Source organism: Opisthorchis viverrini (assembly GCF_000715545.1).
Source record: "Opisthorchis viverrini unplaced genomic scaffold opera_v5_11, whole genome shotgun sequence".
NCBI lineage: Eukaryota > Metazoa > Platyhelminthes > Trematoda > Opisthorchiida > Opisthorchiidae > Opisthorchis > Opisthorchis viverrini.
In genome coordinates this window covers 3,948,377-3,969,089 of record NW_008751667.1, presented here as the reverse complement: position 1 = coordinate 3,969,089, position 20,713 = coordinate 3,948,377, and the positions used below count along the sequence as shown (strand labels likewise).

General features: G+C 47.2%; 1 protein-coding gene across 1 annotated transcript in view; it reads left to right on the top strand.

Moving 5' to 3' along the window:
* The window catches only part of T265_01106 (hypothetical protein), a gene marked incomplete at both ends in the record, with an annotated part of 35,501 nt that extends 14,823 nt beyond the window's left edge, over positions 1–20,678 (top strand). Inside the window, 10 exons of the mRNA XM_009165049.1 lie at positions 1,051–1,204; positions 3,149–3,546; positions 5,185–5,431; positions 7,354–7,530; positions 8,269–8,532; positions 9,302–9,466; positions 10,663–10,991; positions 13,690–13,795; positions 19,419–19,688; positions 20,419–20,678. Of these exons, the coding sequence (XP_009163313.1) occupies positions 1,051–1,204; positions 3,149–3,546; positions 5,185–5,431; positions 7,354–7,530; positions 8,269–8,532; positions 9,302–9,466; positions 10,663–10,991; positions 13,690–13,795; positions 19,419–19,688; positions 20,419–20,613 (2,305 nt within the window). The remainder of the gene's footprint in view (positions 1–1,050; positions 1,205–3,148; positions 3,547–5,184; positions 5,432–7,353; positions 7,531–8,268; positions 8,533–9,301; positions 9,467–10,662; positions 10,992–13,689; positions 13,796–19,418; positions 19,689–20,418) is intronic.
* Positions 20,679–20,713: the final 35 nt, after the last annotated feature.

Below are 20,713 nucleotides of genomic sequence, written 5' to 3'. Positions count from 1 at the left end.
TGGCGGGCGTTCGTGCTGTCAGTTTCTTTGCAGATTGTCTGACTGAGTACTGGAGGTGTAGACATCTCAGAACGCTAGACATAGGCCAGCACTAAGTCCCCTCCCTCACCCACTCTTTTTCTGTTCTTTTCACCCCAGGGCTTTTAATATAATTGGATATGTATAAAGTATACGGCAGTGAAGCATCAATCCCAACACTGATATTGCTGTCTTTGATGATGATGATGATGGAGAGCTTCTGTGCAATCAGATTGGGGTTTCAGGTGTTCGGGAAAAATGCGAAGATTGTCATCATGGCTTCATAGATTTCTACCGACTAACCTGCATTTCCACCTCAATGTGGTTGTGGACACCTCAACTATCTGGCTGTTCAATCTCTACACGGCATGTGGCCGTTGCTGCGACTAGTCTGAACTCCAGTTTAGAACGAGTGTGGGCACTATCGTAAATCGAACAAAGCGATCTCTCCGGATGCAGACTGTATCAACCGCCAGTGGAGAAGCATTCGTGCGCTCCTGAGAGTGGTCCTTTTGTACAATCGCAACGGAGGAAGGATTATCGGAATATTAGTGAAGTATTCTCTTCTTGGATACTCCTCGGTTGGATCCACAAACTACGGTGCGTTCTCTTTGGGAGAGTCCAGTACGTTGTTCGTCGAATTACTCTAGGACATTCATTCGTGTGCTTCTCGTGCCCGTTAGTCCGTTGAATGCGTACCAACGGTCGTCAAGGTGACTTTTCCTTTCGAACCTTTGAAGCACTTCAGTTGAATTTGCAATTTCAAAACATGGTTATTGCCTGAATTGGTAGGGTTGTGTGTGAGGCTTGGGACAACTGAGCGCTGGACGTATACCAATAGTCTGGAGATCCGTGGTTCGAACCCAGGCTATCTTCATTCTTCCGTCCAAATGAGTGGCACCGGGTAAATGCCAGATCTGATTTTTTGCTAGAAGCTGTTACGAGTTACTATTGCTCTAGCACCGATTACCTCAGTTGCAGATACAGCAGTTTTCACCATCTTTTCCCACCCATCTTTTCACACTCAACTAGATTTGTGGTTCGAATCGATTCTTGGGATGCTGGATCCAATTATCCACATGGCCATTTCGTTCATTCTCTCGGACCCATAGGAGATTTGGAGACAGAAACACAGACGCTTTTAATCGAACACAACTTGCCTGTTCGTGCGTTTTCCGATGCTCAGGTATGTGCAATCCCTCCGGCCGTAACCGCACTGACTGACCCATTGATGTGGTTTTCTCATCTTAGCTTGTGTCCCAGATTTGCTGGGAATTTCAGTCAACTCTAGATTGTTCACGTTCTACGCACAGGTCAAAGGTACGGTTGTGGACCCGCAGCTCATTAGATAGGGCTCTGCGGCAGCCTACACGGGGATCATGGATAGACTTAACAATGTCTCATTAGACATTCCTTTCGACTTAAGGCGCGCAGCAAATCAGCCAAGTCAGAACGCTGTGGATTTCGTAGCGAGCCATTGCTGATGCAGTCGTGGACGAACCGAACAATGAGGAAGCTTTGCCTTGCGAAGCGAGTAAGCAAACCAGAGGAAATCTGTGGTATGGGCATTTTGGAGGACATCTTGAGCTCCAGCAGATCACCACAATCATTTGTCTCGTTGAAAATGCCGCGTTCGTGTTTGCTCGAGGCAGCTTGCCTCGTAAAATCATGCTTCGTTTGGAGAAGCTCGAGTTATCTGGTGGATTTTTATCCAATTTCCGCTTCTTTCTGTCCTCTCGTGGGTAAACTCCTAGCGTTCAATGCTGTTCCCCCATTCGGTAGCCAAGAGGCGCTTTCCTCATTGAGCACGGATCCGGAGTTGAGCGACAATTTGCTTAGAATGTCACCAACTTCCTATTTTCCTCTTTAGCTTTTGGCCGATTGATTTGGACGTATCATCCCGTTTTTCCAGTCGGCTGAAGGTAGACGTCTTTGTAGCAAACCTCACAGCCGAACAGGTGCTTATCACGGTCTTTTTAGTTAGCATTTGAGCGACAAGTCTGAGTTCTGTGCAAAAATTCTTTGAAGGATCTCGCCTACCCCTATTGCAATGGGACGCGAGGCTTCTCACGGGAATCACGACCTTAATAAGCCAGCTTTCCCCAAAGAGCGATGGTCATCATCGACAACATTACATCAGTGTTCAACACCGATGCTTCGCTACCGTACTACGGATTCAGAAGGCGGAAGTAATGTTCAGGGTCACCTCAGCTATCACTAGCTGAGACGACGTCAAGCGAATTACAGGCTCATCTAATAACTGGGCAGCTGCAATGCGTTTCATTACCCGATCCACCACTTTCTTGCCCGAACAACTTTTGAACACGGATTTGGGGAAGAAAGGTAGTTATCCCGTGTGTGTGTGTGTGCGTGGAGGGGATGGGCGAGTTCTTCTGACGCCGGCAAATTTCCAATCTGATTTATTGGGGAGTAGTGGTCAGTACAATTGAATGAGACTAATCATGTTTTGTGTACTAACTCTTGGACACCAAAGTGTAAGAAGCCAATTCAAGTTAATATCAGTAAATAATGATGAGTAACCTCGCAATTAGGACGAGTGATATCCCAATTCCTGTTGAATTGATGGTTAAATGCTGAGTGCAAGCTGCAGCCCTCAAGTGAACCATCCAAAACACGGTAGAAAGACCACACTGGCTCCCGTCGATAGTTAATAATAACATCTGTTAGTCTATTTGTAGTGTTTCAAATCTCCATAGTCACCTGCCATCATATTCGTTATTTGAAGTGCTTTCACTGTTCGGTCTGCAGTAAAGTTCCCAGCCCATGGCTCCTTTGTGAGACTCGTCTGCTTACGAGAACGAATGATGCGGTGCTCAGCTTAGTGTGGTTCCTGGGCTTTCTCGGGCACCTCGCCTTTTCTCCTGTAGTCTTCCAGGATTTCCAGTGTAAGCCCCCCGTTTACTGTTTCTGTGGACGATGAAGGGCTACCAGTACACCCACAAACAGTCAGTTTGCCCGAAAAAATCACCCGGTATTCACCACATGTCTAAACGCCCCCAGACTGCCATTATAACACGCATAGAAGCGTCTATTCATGCTATTTGCTTGCTCTTGGTTTCAGCCAGGCTCATCTGATATTGCCAACTGCTAATACACCTTTCTATTTCAGCTTCGTGAACTGTCTCCTTATAGTGTTCAAAGACCGTGGAAAGTGGACCCAGCCGAAGTCGCGCGCCGTCGTGATCTTCGATCTCCCGCCGTATCAGGAAATCCCGCATCCGAAGATGTTCTCATTTTCAGTATTGATCCACAAGGCTGCCAGGATGTGGACGACACTTTGTCTGTTCGCTGGCTCGATCCGATAGTTATGGAGGACGGTAGCACACATCGCCGCTTGCAGTTGGGTGTCCACATAGCTGACGTGACCTTTTTTGTTCCCCCTGGTGGATTTGTGGATGCCGAGGCTCGGCGACGTACAACAAGCGTGTATCTGGCCGATCGTCGTTACGATATGCTGCCCGGTTTGCTAAGCGGTGATTTGTGTTCATTATGGAGTGGAGTGGATCGGTACGTCTTTCGGTGACCGCGTGAACCAACGCTGCTGTTTTGTACGGCTTTGGGTGCACAACAGTCAATGTACCTTACTGAAGTATACAGGTGCATTCAAAAGTAGAATTTCCTTTGCTAGAGCCTATTTCGATGTGAGCCATGTGACACCGCAGCTGGCGAGCTCGCACTCCGACCCATACTGTCACAAGTACCTGATGACTGCCACAGATGTGGGCTACTTTGTTCTTTTTTTCTAGTTCAAATGTTCCCCCTTACGATTAGCTTGTGACGGAGGGCTGAGATGTGGAATATTCCGGACCTTATTGGTCGTTTAATACTGCCCGGCGGATACTCTAAATCAGGACGCTCTGAATGGTATTGATCCATTATATGGTATCCGTTCCTTGCATGTGATCGGTTCATCGGTTGTTTTCCTTCGTTGTTGTCAGATCACAGGAAAGGGGGTTTAAGACAAGCGGCATCGAGCCTCAGGCATGTTGATCCGAATCAGATGAATGTTTCTGTTTTGTGCAACCGTGATGCACTCTCAGTTTTGGCCTACGGAATCAGCTAGTCAGTTGTCAGTGTCCATACAGAGATAGCGCAAGTGGATAGAGCGCGAATTTACTGACCGGAAGGTCCGTGGTTCGAACCCGACCTCTGCCTATCGACTCCTCTGTCTAGGCTTGGGTAACCTGGCGGTATCCCCTCCCTCGTGCTTTCTTCGGGTGGCATGGCAGTTAGGCACCGCAAGGGTGCTACAGCTGAACGATGCAGACATTGAAGTACTTGACATCGCTGCTGTCCACCACTAGTAGACAGCAGGACGAGTATCATTGGAGGGGGTGATTCACATCCCACATGTGATTGGTAGCCAACTTTTGTTGCGCCCGTGAGAATGTCACACCGATCCATTTGTAGTAGCAATCTCAATCCGTTTTTAGATCTCATAGGATGCACACACGCGGAGCAGAAAAGGTCTTTTTTACTCAAAACTGAGTTTTTTACCGCTCTACAAAGGAGTAGATAACGTCGGAATCTCGTCAAGACCTGCTCAAAACTACGGTGAATGGACTCATGAAGGTCTTCAGCCGAAGTACTGGTGAACAACACTGATGTTGGTGAACTACACTAATTAGCGAATAGACTGGCTGCTAGTCCAGAAAATCATCCAGCTGTAGTACCCTTTCGGTGCCTAGGTGCCATGCCAACGGAAGGAGAGGGTACTGCGAGGTTGCTCAAGCCTAGACATCAGCAGGCGAGAGGCAAAGGTTGGGTTCGAACCGCGGACCTTCTGACCAGTAAGTTCGCCCGTTAACCGTTGAGTCATCTCGAGCTTTTGGTCAATATTATTGCTCGGAATGCAGTAGTCACTGATCTGGCGTTACCAGTTAAGCTGATCAATCCCACTACTCGTGTTTTAATAGCCTTATATGGTTCAGCTAGGGAATCAGGTCGATGGAGATTCGCGGGAGATCCACAAGCAGAATGACACCGGTAGTGGGCTCTCCAGAGTTTCCATCGCCCCCATGAATAGTGTTTACACGGTAAACTTCTCACCCGTCGATTCCCGACTTTTGTCTCCCCATGATTCATCAGCGTAATTACTTGTGGCGGGCATTAGTATAACTATGTCCACACCGCTTTTTCATCCAGTTACGCCGTCAGTGTATTATGGGAACTCGACATGGATTCATTCGATGTATTGGACGTGTGGTACGGGCGAACCGTAATCCGTTCCGCCTACAAACTCACCTACGAGGTCGCCCAACAGATCTACGACACACCAGCGACGAAGAATGACACAGCTGCCGGAACATCTCACGCCGAACAATTGCTTGCAAAGATGGGCGGCTCGGAGAAGTTGGGTGAGCTGATCCCGGAACTCAAAGGATTAAAGAAGGTTAGCTTCATGCTTACTGTAATCCACCAGCGGATTGTTGTTTCAACAGGGGATTTCACAAACACGAAGACGCAGTCAGTTTGTCTTGAACAGTTTTGAGATATTTTTGTAGTGACAAAGGTCAGAGCTACAGTTCCTTCGCCGTTCTATATTCTCACGATAAGACCACTTTACAGAACCCTTCTGGTCATCTCTTTGTGTCCTTGCGCAACACGGAATGCAGGTTCAGTGCAGTTTAGTTTGTCGACTGTAAGCCGGTACCAAATGTTCGTACTTCAGACTGCCACAGGTGCGTTCACCGAAACTTTATCAGGAAACGGTCGCAGATTCGATGCGATCACCCAACCTGTTCTAGGACACATTTCCTCGTTGTCTGAGGTTTTTTTTAAATAGTTTTGCTAGGGGTTGAGCAAGAGGTACACGATCAAACTGTGCCGCTGACCGCTAAAAAACCCCGGTTTGCATCTATGGAGACTCCGAATACTATCGTCTTTGTGGGGGTTGCGGGATGTGTATTGTTCACATTCACATCACTCTCGCTCACATCACTCTCGTTTGAAAAGTTGTTTTCCTGTCCTGGCGCAATTATTCTGGCGAATCCACACCAAACGGGTGGGGGGAAGCACTGGGCTCTAGTTTCGCTCTTATTAGAGTTCATCAGCAGTGCAAATCCAATGGCCGTGCCGGGGTTTGAACTCCGGAGTTGTCGGGCATACCAATTACATCGCTCAAGCGTGAACACGTTCACCCGTTCCGATGCATCCAACGTGCGCTGTTGGAATAGTGGTAACACGTTCGCCTCGCATGTCAAGTGTCCGGAGTTCAAACCCTGGCACGGCCATTGGATATGCACTGCTGATTAACTCCAATGAGAGCGAAACTCGAATCCAGTGCTTCTCCACCGTTTGGTGTGGATTCACTGGAATAATTGTTCCAGGACAAGAGAGTGATGTGAATATGAACTATCGTCTTTAGACATCCGATTTGCAGGGGTACCAGATGCAGGCATCACTCAACCGAAGGTTCATACGATTGATTTGATATGTCGATTTCCGATAAGCGATTTGTGAAACAGTTACGAATGGTAGCATACGTAAATGAATGAAAGGCGGTAGAAACGACTTGCCTATTTTCGTCGGCAATACGCTTCGTCAGCGCCTAGCGGTTTTCTAAACTCCCACGTATAACCTGGTAAAAACTCTAACTATTTTCGATACTCGTGGTTGTGATGCTCATGGTTCTTGAGAGGCTTTTTGTTGTCGTCCCTGGCCCATTTTGTACACTTTGGCATTTTAATGTGTTTACATCCACGTTGTGCTCCTTCTTCGAAGCCAACCTTATGGAAAGCATCCAGGACCGTTAGCTTCTATTGCCATGTGTCACGCACGCCGAAACGTCGTCTACCGAGGCGATTCACGTTGTTCCTCCTTCAGAAGAGCGAGGTGGACAATGTATACCCGGCAGATATGTGTGAAAGAGAGTATGAGGAGTTTGGTGTGGTCCACCTTCCATGATGGGATCCTCTCCCCACCTGCGGTTGGCTGAAGACATTGCAATAAGTGGCAGCTAATCGATATCAATGGCGTTCCTTCTTTCCAGATTGTCGGACTGAGCGCTTGGGCGTGTAGGCATCTCAGAATGCCTTCGATAGACTAGCACCATGTCCCTCTGTCACCCATTCTTTTCTCTTCTTTTCCTCTAGTGTGGTTGTACGGCAGTGAATTATCAGTGTCTACACTGATGTTGCTAGATCTTCGATGGCGATGATGATGAACCCCTTACACCCACAAGTGGCTTCAGCGGTTTACTGCTACTTAGACGGTTGTTCTTGCCTAATTCCCACCCCGTCGCTAATACGTTGGGTTATTTCATTGAATTTCTACCAAAACAGTGTTTCATTTTCGTCTAAACAGGATCGTCAGCTAGCGGAATTGGTGAAGCTGGAATCGGCGATTCGCCTGCTTGTGGATGTCGCCTCAACTGTTCGAACTCGTCGTGTGGCTCGCGGTGGTCTGGAATTGGATAGCATTGAGATTGGTGTGAGATTTGCCAATCCGGAGACACGCAGTGGAAAGTTGGAAGATTTGGTCCCCAAAGAGGTAAGTCATATTTCAGCAGGATGTTCACAATACTCAGTGTCTATTCATTGAGTTGCCATCTATTTGTCACCCAGGCATGAAGCAATTTTTCAGCTTTCCGTCGCGAAACATTGGTAGGTTCGTGGTCACCCACAGTCCAGTCCTCTTGGAAACTTCCGGTGAATCGATTGATCGAACGGAACTGAACACCAAGTGAAGTCACATGATGGGGCAGGATGGCTCAGTGGTTAGAGCGCGAATCTACTAACCGCAAGATCAGCGGTTCGAACCTGCCCTCTGCCTCTCGACGTCCTCTGTCTAGGCTTGGGTAACCTGGCCGTATCTCAGTCCTCGTGCTTCCTTCTGATGGCATAGCAGTTAGGCACCGAAAGGGCGCTACAGCTGGACGATATATAAAGGCGCGTGATTAGAGATAGGACATGGGTTCGGAATTTCAACACCAAAAGCCATGTGGCGTGTTGGCCTTAGCTTGTAGTGTTTGCTTCACCATCGTTTGCGCATAACTGTCTCATGGTTCTATGTTCCCATGCTTGTCTGTTTCCGCTGCTTGTTCTCCGTTTTTGTTCGAGTACTGATGACAGTTTGGAACTCTAAGTAGCACGTGTGAAGTTGTTGGCATCCGTGCTGCTTGCTGCAGTGATTCATAGGATAGAATGCTGGGACATCATCTCCGATCTACCTGGGAGGGTTATTTCAATCACTGAAACTTTGAAGACTGTTCCCCCCAGAATTTTACAGGTAATATTCTCTTATCTTATCCAGCCGTTAGAAATGCATGGAACCGTCGCAGAACTGATGATATTCGCAAACCACTGGGTTGCACGCCGCTGTCTCGAAACCTATCCGGATAGGTCTTGTCTCCGGCGCCATCCACCTCCACGACCGGAGTTCTTTGATGAACTGCAACGATGTGCCGCCTCTCGCGGGTTTCAGCTGGATATCGAATCCAATCGTTCTTTGGGTGCATCGCTTGCCAAGGCCGATGATCCTAATGATCCAGAGGTACGTTCTACTACTGTTGTTTGTCTGCATCACTCCAAGTGTGATTGTTCCTGGATTATTTCGTTCTCACCACTGATTTTTGTACAGTAGTTTGTCCATGTGGATGGTATAAATAGTATGTGTACATGTGAAGAGTAGTTTCCGTTTGGGGGCGTCTCGTTTCAAAACGTTTGTGCAGCATACTGCACGTGGGTGAGATGACAGTTCATGGTTTCGACTCGATTGTTTACGGAAGATGCACTGCCGTCTAGCCCAGATGAGTGACAGTACTCTTACCCCTATGCTTCCTACGTGTTCTGTATTGGTGTGACACAATTGTCTTATTTTCATCGGCGCAGACAGTGTTCGCTATCCAGTAAAGACATCCATTCAGGTCATGCCATGGAACATGTGTAACTTACCATCAGTTCCAACTGTGATATGATCACGTTAGTTGTACAAACCCATTTCAGACCAGATGCGGACATTGATATATAAACTGCGTTGGCTGCCTAAATCAACATCTGATGTGGACACGTGTTCAAATATAGGATGCTCCACTGCGACTCTAGGTAAGAGAACATGAGCTGGAGTGCTGAGATCGATCGATCTCCGAGTTACGCAGCTTCCGATCCAACCTGGATCGGAATGAATGAATGAATGATAGAGTGATTCCTGACTTTTGGGGGCTCAAATGTTAGTTTCACGAGTGAACGTGTCCCTGTTCGGAGATGGACAGTGGGGAATCCTGAAGCACTGACCGTAGAGACCTTCCTTTTTCAATTTTTAGGTTAAACGGGTCCTACTGCAGCTGACTACGAGAGCGATGACCAATGCGTTGTATTTCTCCACCGGTGTGGACAATCTGACTCGTGAGCAGTTCGCGCACTATGGTCTAGCATTGAACTTGTACACACATTTCACCTCACCGATCCGTCGCTACGCTGATGTGCTTGTAAGTAGTGCGTTACATCTTTTCAAGCAGTTTTGTATTTGCTTGTTTTTTTATAATTCTTTTATCCCCATGTCTTAGGCGCAATATTGTTTTAGTTTATCTTGACTTGCTATAACATCGATTGAAGCGGTCTGTGTATTCTTAAACCTTTGCTCAAATGCAGCCTGCGTAGATGCTCATGGTTTGACCTTCCCTTTCAGGGTTAATCTAAGACGAACCACTTCTCTTCGCCCATTGCTTTATCACCTCGGGTTTGCATGCGCGGTGCAGGTGCTCACTTGTATAGAGCCCGTTGTAACATGAAGGTCGAGAAACGGGTGGCAGACCACTGTCTCCTGAAGGCCGAACAACGTTTTATTTATCCGGCCATTAGACTCGATAAATCACAGCTTCGATTACTTGTATACCAGTAACGTCCTGAAAAGGTAGTAGGTTATTATGTCCAGAGCACTGTGCCCGGCTGTATAATGACCAGACTAACATTGTTCACCGCGCGTGACTGTCCCCCGGAGGCGTGCGTGAGTGCTTTTTTTCGCTTAATTACGCACTACTAATTCCCCTTCCAGTAATGTATCCTTATCCGAAAAGCATGAGCCACCAAGTGGCTGGGGCACGAATTTACAGACTGGACTGTCCGTGTTTCAAAACCAACCCCGATATCTTGGCTGTTGCTGTATAGGTTTGGGCGATCTGGAACCTGGACAACCAGCGTGCTTCCTTCGGATTGCACAGTGGCTAGACTATTCCGAGGACACCTACATTAGTAGTGCAGGAGGTGAATTTACAGACATGATTCTGCAGCGTCCTATTGGTTGCTATGTTTATGAGCATCTTTGACACTGCGTTTGTCTGAAAGCCATCTGATAGAAATTCCAGTTGTGCGTGATTTGTTTTGGGCGCAAGACTGCGTTATGTTTCTGTCAGGCTTCTCGATGGGCTCTGTCCGTAATTTGATTTTATTTCGGACTGTGCTAAGTCAGCCATCAAGCACATTTGTGCAAAAAATAGCAAGGAGCGCCCGAAATCGACTGGGCTCCGTTGGTCTCTGTTTGATTGCTTTTCTCGTTCCTTCCGTGTTAGAGGCCCTTATCTTCGAAGCAATTTCATGTGGCTTCGTGTACCATTGAGTCGATTATGGTATAGTTTTTCCGTCTGACTCCTTGGCTTGTTGTTGCCTTCACACACCCCTCCTACAGGTTCACCGCGTACTTCTAACAGCACTGGGAGATTGTCGTTCGGCAATATCCGGCCGGCCAGATGAAGTTCTGGGCCGCAGTGCTAAGCCCCCTCAGTTGAACCCCACGGTGTTTGGTCCAGAACATCTGATGCCGTCGGAAGAGCTCTCAGAGATTTGTCAGCACATGAACGAGCAGCATTGGGCTGCTCAACAAGTGCAACGAGCTAGCGTGGAACTGTTTCAAGCGCTGTTCTTTAAAGACCGAGCAGAAAATGATCCGATCCGAATTGCAGATGGAATCATTTGCCAGCTCCGAGGCAACAATGGATTCGTTGTTTTGGTTTCTCGGTGAGATCTCTTTTTCTCGTTGTTTACATGATCATGTAGACTACAGATAGGCAATTGCACATAGGGGCTTTACAAGACAGGCCGCCAGACCCTTTTCTTTTTTCGCGCGATACTGCACATTGCATTTGCCGTTGGCTTTGTGGAGAGATTGTCTTCTTCGGTGTCCGAGAGCACGCTTTCAATTCCAGAGTATAGGGAAAGTTCGAGGATCTTGGGTGGCTGGTTTCGTGGGTTTGAGTGCCTCGTGCGATTCTCCACGATCAGCAGTTTCCAACCGGACCCGGGCAACCTTCCAGTTTGTTTGTACACCTACATTGTACTCCTCGTTCATGCTGGTTTCCATGCAGGTGCCATTTCTGTCTGTCTGTCTGTCTGTCTGTCTGTCTGTCCGTCCGTCCGTCTGTCTGTCTTTGCTGTCGATTCTTTGTTTTCAAGCTTATCATCTGTCAAGACGTTTCATCCCTGCACACATCAAGCGATTGTGATCAGCATTTTCTGACAAAGTATACCCATAGTCCTCTTCCAAAGGCAGCACTGCAGAACGACAGTGCATAATTCTGTCTAGTAATATCTGTTTATCCCTTGGTACGCTTTTCAGAGCTCCACGACTTTTCTCCTCATTAGCTTATAACCGGTGACTGACCGATAGACCAGGTGTTCATCTGGGACAGTTCCGGTGCATAGCTGCCGTGAACTTTGGGTCGAACACGAGGGCTGAAATGTGTGACCAACTGAAATATTGGTAGATGATTCGCGCCTTGACTACGGAGCTGTGTGACCCAAATGCACTACTCATCCATAATTTTCAATGGAGATTCCGTCCGGTTAGTGAATAGCTGGGAGGCACTGAACAGCTGTTTCGTCTTTGTTAGGAATCTTCACAAAGCTCAGAGGGTTTCGAACTCGTGACCTTTCGAACAGTGATTGAAATAATTGACTGTTTGGCCACGAGTGTCTGATCAACAGCTCTCACTGAGTCAGCGCCAGTAATCATTCAATAAAGAAAAGCGTATCGCGTGGTCGCGTGCTGACTGGATCCTCGATTGACTTTTCTGAACGACGCTTCACACATCCAGCGGCACCACCCTTCCCCTGTGCTTCTTATTTGTTTCATAATAATGAAGAAAATTTGATATTGCACCATACTGTCAGTAGTGATTCGGACGCCCGTCCAAACTCCATCCACGAAAAACTGTTCAGTGTCTGGTTTTATCAAAATAGGCGTTACTATCTTGCACCCTTCCTCTCTAACGTGTTTTCCAATTTCTCCTGTGTTGCTGGTTAAGTTTATTCCACTGTAAGACAATTGTCTTCTGGTTGTGCGAAAGATGGCCTCTGCAGATGATGTGAGGCATCTTCACGTTTTTGACCATCGATGTCTCAGAAGCTTGGCTATTTTTGGATGGCGTCAGCGTGTTAGTAACGAGGTGATTAGAAAACGGGTATTTGGTTGTGCTGCAGGCACCTCAATCCGAGAAAACATCCAGCATCATCGACTACGATGGCTCGGTCATGTGCTACGCATGCCGAGACGAGTGTTGTTGTCCGTGCCTACTTCAGGATGGCGCAAACCGCGAGATGAACAGCACATGACTTGGAAGAAGGAGGTGAAAGAGATCACGAAGAGTTTGGGTGTTGTTGGTGTTGTATGCCTTCCAGGATGGGATCCCCGTGACCGCTCCTTTGCTTGGCTGGAGATGGCTTGGGCGAGATGGCTCAAGTGGTTAGAGCGCGAATTTACTGACCGGAAGGTCCGTGGTTCGAACCCGACCTCCGCCACTCGACTTCCCCTGTCTAGGCTTGGGCAACCTGATAGTATCCCAGTCCCCGTGCTTCCTTCGGGTGGCATGGCAGCTAGGCACCGAAAGGGCGCTACAGCTGAACGATTGGCTGGAGACATTCCAAGAAATGGCGGCTAATCGACGTCAGTGGAATTCGTTCTTTCAGTTTCTTTCCAAATTGTCTGATGAAGCAGTTGGTGGTTTAAACATCTCAGAATGCTTGACATAGGTGAGCGCTAGGTCCCCTCCACTCTAGGGCTTTCTATCAGGACGGTCATGTCCTGACGAACAATTCTACCCTTTGTAATAATTCACTGAGATTTCATTATCTATCTGTTGTAGCTGACTGAACCGCAGCGCTCTTTCTTCCATTGGTTCATCTGCAACATGGCTGATCCTCATTTGGTGTCTTTGTCTTCTTCCTTGTGGTTTTTCCACTCAAGTAACTAGTCTATCAACATTGCAGAATAAATCGCACCAAGTTCCTAAATCACTCACGTAGCACAACACAACAAACACTCCNTATATATGACTCGACGAATCTTATGATTATAAGCAGTGGAGCATCAGTGTCAACACTGATGTTGCTGTCTCTGATGGTGATGATGATGCCTCCTGGCAGATACCTTTTGTTGGAATATCTCTTGGACATTTTCAACCTCGTACTGGCGCTTTTGTGGTTCGAATAGCCTACATACCGACTCAACACTAATCCGCTACACACTGATGATATCAGCCCGATTGGTGACCGGGTGTTCGCAACCGAATTGCCTGGTTCAGTGACCAGACCAACAGCCATGGCATGTGAATAGTTGCACTCGTTTACTCTACACTCCTTACTCGTTATTTGTATTCAATGTCCGGATTTGTTAAATCCTTTTCAACTTGACCTCCATTTTCTACCTATTTTCTTTCAGCTACGGCGTCCGTGGAGCCGTTTGTGTAAAGGACCACAAAGGTCAAGTTGCCTGGGTTTCGGACAATTCCAGGGTCACATGGATGCCGCCTGATAGTGGTTTCGAGGTGAGTTTCAGTGGTTTTCAATTTCCCCTACTTTCTATCCCGTCACGAAGAGACGACCTTATCATGATGTGACGGTTTGTGCACCTCAGCGATCCTTTGAGCTAGACACTGAGAGTGTCTGTGTCACTTCACAGAGTCTCTCATACCAGGTGGTCAATGGTTGCATTTCTCGCCAAACACCCCTGCCTTGCGGTTAAGCCCTTGAGCCAAAGACTACGGTTGGGGACCCGAATCACCCTCCTGTCTGGGTGTGGGCGCCCTGGCAGTATCCCAGCCCCCGTACAACTAGTACGGCAGTGAAGCATCGGTGTTGAACACTGATGTCATGCTGTCGATGATGATGGTGATGATCATGATATCCGTTGTGGATGGCGGCAAGTGTTGACTCAGCAGAACAACTCGTTGTCTGTTCCGATTTGCTTGTTCACGTACTAAGTAACCTTACAATAACCGCGTCCCTCATGGATCGCATGGTGATGCTGCTGGTGTCTGATTTCTTGCTGTCCCAAATTCAAAACTTCTTCAGATGGACTTAAGAACGGGACTTTATAATTAGTTCGCCCCCTCCCTTCACTGAACAAACCAAGGTGTGTCGACGTGCCGTCCCGTCCTACGACAGACACACGTTACAATTCCGTGCACCACGTACTTTAGCCTCGTCCGGATATATCAATCTTTACGTGCTCAAATGTAATTTGGTTAAATATCTGGGCATCACGATGTATCACCACCCCCTACAGACAAAACCTGTCGTATTCTTAATTTGAAAAGATTTTCCCTTTACTATGAGCCTCCCCTCACCCTCTTGCTCTAAAACATCGCAGATTCCGTCCTTCCCCCCCTGTTCATACTGCTATCCTGTTCCTTTGTCTCTGCTGAGAAAGAAACACCGTGTTCTCCTTGTCTGACTCATTAAGCACGTTTCTAAATGCTGTGGACGCGTCTGCGACACATTCGTTGATTTTATCCTTATGAAGTAGTTTGATGCATTGAGAATATTGTTAGTTGTGTACGTCATGGTTGTACGAGTACTGGGATACTGCCAGGACAGAGGATGTGGGGTTCTTCGGGTTTTCGACTACCGATGCCTCAGGAGCGTGGCTGGTTTTGGATGGTGTCAGGGGGTTAGTAACGAGGTGGTTAGAAAACAGGTATTTGGTTGTACTGCAGGCACCTCAATCCGAGAAAACATCCAGCGTCGTCGACTGCGATGGCTCAGTCATGTGCTACGCATGCCGAAGCACCGTCTGTCGAGACGAGTGTTGTTCTCCTTGCCTCCTTCAGGATGGCGCAAACCGCGCCATCCACTTGGAAGAAGGACCTGAAAGAGATCACGAAGAGTTTGGGTGTTGTTGGTGTTGTACGCCTTCCAGGATGGGGTCCCCGTCTGAGCTTTGCTGGAGACGTTGGGAGCAATGGCGGCTAATCGATGTCAGTGGCGTTCGTGCTGTCACTTTTCCAGATTGGTTGTGCGGTTGGATGTGTAGGCACCTCAAAATGCTTGACATAGGCCAGCACTAGCTCCCCTCCCCCATATATATTTACGTATATATATATATATATATATATATATTAAACTGAACGAACCTCATGGTTGTACGGCAGTGAAGCATCAGTGATGTTGCTGTTTTTGATGATGATGATTTTGATGCATTTGGTTTGCTAGGGAAAGTGTTTTTCTTCTCTGTCACCTTTTTCAAAACTCTTTCAATACTTTCGTGAACCCGGCTACCGCCCATTTGTACTTCTTTATACGGAAATAGTGTAGTCCCCTATTCTACTTGGTCCTTAGCCCGAGATAGTTGAGTAGTTAAGGCGCGAACGGAATGACCGTGGTTCAGGGCGAACCTGAGCATCTCGACTGCTCTTCTCTAAACTTGGGCAGCCGTCAGTATCTCAGCCCTGCTTCAGGTGGCGTGGCAGTTAAGCACCGAAAGCGTTCTTCAGCTTAACTATTATTGGGTGAGGGGGGGGACATGAGATCTGTTCATGGCCTGGGGAATGACTGCTTCAGTAATCATCCCTTGTGAATCTCTCTTTTCTTGCTCTATATCTGTACGGACCTCAAGTTGGCGTTTGGTTGCTTGAGATGTGATCTCTAGGGGGCCTGCGTGACTATTAACCTGGTTACATTGCGCTGCCAACGTACCTCTGGCCTTAGTGACATTTTAGTTTTGAACGTGTATCCAGAGGGACTCGATCGACGAAGCGATTTTCTATTCTTACTGACTGCAGTTCCAACGCTTCCGGACGCATTGGTTTGCTTCATCATTCCTCGTCCTACAGCAAGATTCTGAAACAAACCCTTAGTAGTTTCTCCAGATTAAATCGAATAAGCATTCAGGTTAACGTCGCGGAAGAGCGTTCAAAAATGCCCTCACTCTAGTGTAAAGTCCACTAACTGTGCACCGATTTGTCTCCTCTGCTCCCGCTCTCGGTCGATTATCTTCAGGCTGACAAACGTTTTTCTTGTCCTTGTTCTTGTTCGTCACCCGCAAGCGTGAAGTCAGTCAGTTCACAAATCATGTGCGGCTGTAGAATACCCATGTAGACTTTTTGGGTGCATGTTTGTAATAGATCGCCAGTCGCCTTGCAAACTTGCGAGCGTTGCGTACGAGGGGGGAAGGATTGTATTGTATCGTATCGTATTGTATTGTTATTGTTATTGTATTGCATTGCATTGCATTGCATTGTGTTGTATTGTATTGCATTGCATTGTATTGTATTGTATTTATTGTATTGTGTTGTACTGTATTGTTGAACTGCATGCTTTGTTTAGGACTTACGGATAAGGATCACACAGAGTTGACCCACCTTCCTTTCGATCAATTTCGCATCGTACAAAAGACTGCGTGCTTATTTCATACGAGCCCCAAATCCACATAGTCATCTCGATTGCTTGTGTGTGTTAGAGACTTTCGCAGCCTGGGTGACCGACCTACCTCGTATTCACACGATGGTTTGCTTATCCACTACCGTTCCATCGGTCCAGTGTTTTGGTAAACAATAGTCGTGCTCGTTTGCGTTCTGGAAACCAAGCAGCCCTTATTGTTGCACCCCTGCGTGTACCGTTCTGATGGTCATTTTGACCATCCTTCCATCTGTCTGGGGCGAGACGGCTCAGTTGTTAGAGCGCGAATTCACTGACCGGAAGATCTGTGGTTCGAACTCGACCTCTGCCTCTCGACTTCGCCTGTCTAGGCTTGGGTAGTATCCAAGCCCTTGTGCTTCCTTCGGATGACATGACAGTTAGGCACCGAAAAAGTGCTACAGCTGAACGATTTTCCTCTAATTAGTACAATCCAGACAGCCTGGCAGGTGCTAGGCGGGGATATTTGCTCCAGCAGAGAAGAGGTTCGCCTGTGTGCGAAATCTTAGGTTCTATTGGAAGAGAGATTGATATTCACGTCCATTAGTTGTTCAGCTCATAAATCTTTGCAGTACAGTGCTCCCCTCTCACGAAACCGCCTTACTTCTTTCAGGGGGCTAGATGACCCAAGTGTTAAGAGCGCGAATCTACTGACCGGAAGGTCCGTGGTTCGAATCCGGTCTCCGCCCCTCGACTTCCCCTGTCTAGGCTTGGGTAACCTGGCAGTATCCCTGCCCTCGTGCAACCTTCGGGTGGCATGGCAGCTAGGCACCGGAAGGGTGCTACAGCTAAACGCTTTTTTTATTTACATAAGTTTTTGTGATATCCCAAAGCAACTAAACGAAGAGCTGAACTGCACAAAGCATTTGCTTTATTGTTGCGAGCAGTCAGTTGGGGGTACAGGGATCGGTTTGGAGGATAACCGGGCTTTTCAGGATCTGATCTTATTTTATCTGATTGAGATCTGGTTAAACAATTCCAACCCCGCATTTCATGTTGTTGGCAATCCCGTTCATACTGATGTTAGATTCTAATCTCGCTTTCGACAGAACGTGAGAACACAATGGAACGAGGATGATCATGAGTCTGTTGCATGACTTTTGTTGATTAGCGCAAGGTAGACGAATTATTTTTGTCACTGTTTCGTCCACATCCACATGGGCTAGACAAACTACGGCTTTTGTCTAGCTGAAAAACTCGGTTCCGAATGTAAACAAAAAGTCTGCTTTACTTGAGTCTTCTGTTGCATCGTTGACTGATGATCTTCATCAAATTTGGGTGGGGTAGGGTGGAAGACGCAAAAAACGTACAGCTGTAGCACCCTTTCGGTGCCTAACTGCCATGCCACCCGAAGGAAGCATGAGGGCTGGGATACTGCCAGGTTGTCCAAGCCCAGACAGGGGAAGTCGAGAGGCAGAGGTCGGGTTCGAACCACGGACCTTGCGGTCAGTAAATTCGCGCTCTAACCACCTGGGCAACTTCGCCCCTCATCCAACTAAGCCCGCTGATCACCCGTCAGAGAGATTTCCTCTCGCACTGGAGGACCCGCTTCGATCTCCGAGCAATGAGGTTACTATTCTTCGCAGCACAGTCACTGTACACTTTACTCCTATGTTCACAGATATCACCCTCAGGGGCGATCACTTTTGTTCCATCCCCTCTATGTACGGATCACTTTCTTTCAATCCGTCTAAGTGATTTTCCGGGACGATTGCACACCAAGGTTAACCATTAGGGAACTGTTCTTGTTGCCAACACGGTTCAGGTTCTATTTTCTTCAGGCTTTGTTTATTTGAAATGAACTGTTGATTTCCGGGACAAGGAGGCGCTTTTCAGTTCATTCAGTAACAAAATTTTGCTACTATTGGTTTTCCTTGACTGTTTTATAACCACCGACCGGAGAAGGAACTCATCTGGATATTCGCCAGTGCTGCATAAAAAAGCGCCTGGTGTCTTATCTTGTCCTCAACCAAAATAGTTCATTACACCATCCAGTATGACAAACGAGCCTTGTCACTTGCAAGTGAAGTTGCCATATTTCATCATACAAACTTTAGGTTTGTGATGTACTACTCATAAGGTTGCTGAAAGTCCGTCGACCAGGGACTTCGTCTACCTGATGAGCCCCAAAAAGGATGAAACCGGTCATGGGCTGTCGACGGATTTTCAGCAACCTTATGAGTAGTACATCACAAGTATATACATGTGTCGCGATATCTCGAGTATCGTAGCGATTGAAACATGAGGCGGCGTGATGCAGCGCATTCAGTTGCCTGGAAACATCACAAACCAGAGGTTCAGCTGGGTTCCAGGTGAGTCTCTCGGAAAATCAAATTAGTTTGAAAATGAGTGTATATTCCCTAACTTTAGGTTTGTTTAACAGTCTAGAAACACGCCACGGTGTCTTATCCTTGATGGAAAACGTAACCAGTGGAAATCTCAGGGATCTTGGTGGCGATCTGTACTCACAGCCTTTTCGGTTCCAGCAAGCACTACTTCTTTTTGCGACAGCAAGTTACTCGACAAGTTGAACAAGTTGCGTGTAGATAGAGGGCAGTACCACGCGTTTTTCAGTTCCTCTCTTCACTTTACCATAACCTGCCGACTATCTCTCCGGGAGACCTATAAAATAGTTTTTAACGAAGTATGGTCTCGTGTTTTCCATCATGATTGAGTTCTGTTCACACATTCTATCTCATCGTGCATCATTTTTCTCCAACCAACGCATGTTCTTTGCATACTTTTGGTTCATAGGTGAGTCGGGTCTACGCTGCTGATCGGGGTGACTGTGGACAGCTGGAAGTTCGTAACCCCAGTACTGGTGCTGTTCAATGCTATCGTGTATTTGATCACGTGACTGTAAGTATCGCCGTCTCTGATTCCATCGCGCACGGCCTTGGTCTTCGACTGCAACTACTCAGCGGACCGCGGTCGGCCACAGACGCGGTGGAAACAACATTGGCCAAAACTCCTTCCGTTCCAAGCGAGGAAGAACAGAAAGCCATCAAGGCGAACCTTATTGAGGTGGGTGAAACCCCCCTTTTTAGGGTCCCTTTTTGTGTCAGAATGAGCAGCGATTTCTTGACAAACACTGGCTGTCACCCAGAAGCAACACCATCTGGTGATGTGGTGACCTTCTTTGTTCTTATTTCGTTTCTGCCTGGACCTTTTCTGCTGCTCTTCTTTCCTTGCGTGCGTGTTTTTTTGGAGTGTCCTTTAACTCACGCCCAAACAATCCCTCAACACAACTATGATCATCACATAACAGCCAGCAACGTCAGTGTCGACACTGACGTTCTACTGGCGCACAACCACCAAGGTTTCCAATAATAGATAATCTTCCAGATGAAATTACTGTGTTTCATATCGCCTATCTCTCCACTGCCTATTTGTTTCACTGAGATGTGAGGAATGACTGGTCATAGTTTTGGTATGCTTTATGCTATCCTATTTCTGCAACTACACTCATTATATTCGCGCCGTGTATGTTCTTTCAAGGTTGAGGTGCGAACTCCGTGACCGGAAGGTCCGTGGTTCGAGACCAACCCCGGCATCTCAGCTATTTCCATCTAGGCTTGGGTAACATGATGGTATGTCAACCTTCGTGCTTCTCTTGGATGGCATGGCACCTAGGCACCAAAAGAGTGTTACCCGTGCACGAATAGTATTGATGATACTATTTTTGATATGTAATGTTTTCACATTTCAGTATCGTACATGTGCTACTAATCTCTCTATCCTGGATCCCATCTAGTCCGTTCAAACCAGTGATGCACAGCGTCGTCGAAAACGGGCTTTGGATGAGCAAGCAGCCCTAGACGATGAAATAGACTCGCTGGATCAAGCGTCTCTTATTGGTCGACTGCACGACCCAACTTCACTTCACCACCGATTTCATAAAATCTTGCGTCAATGTGCGCCGTCGAATTTGACAGACGAGAGTAGTTGATATCCGTTCAAATTGTACAAAGTTCCCCGTTCTGTTTCTACGTCAATTTTTGACTACGATTTTCATGAGTTCATTATTTTTTTCTTTGGGGGGGGGGGGG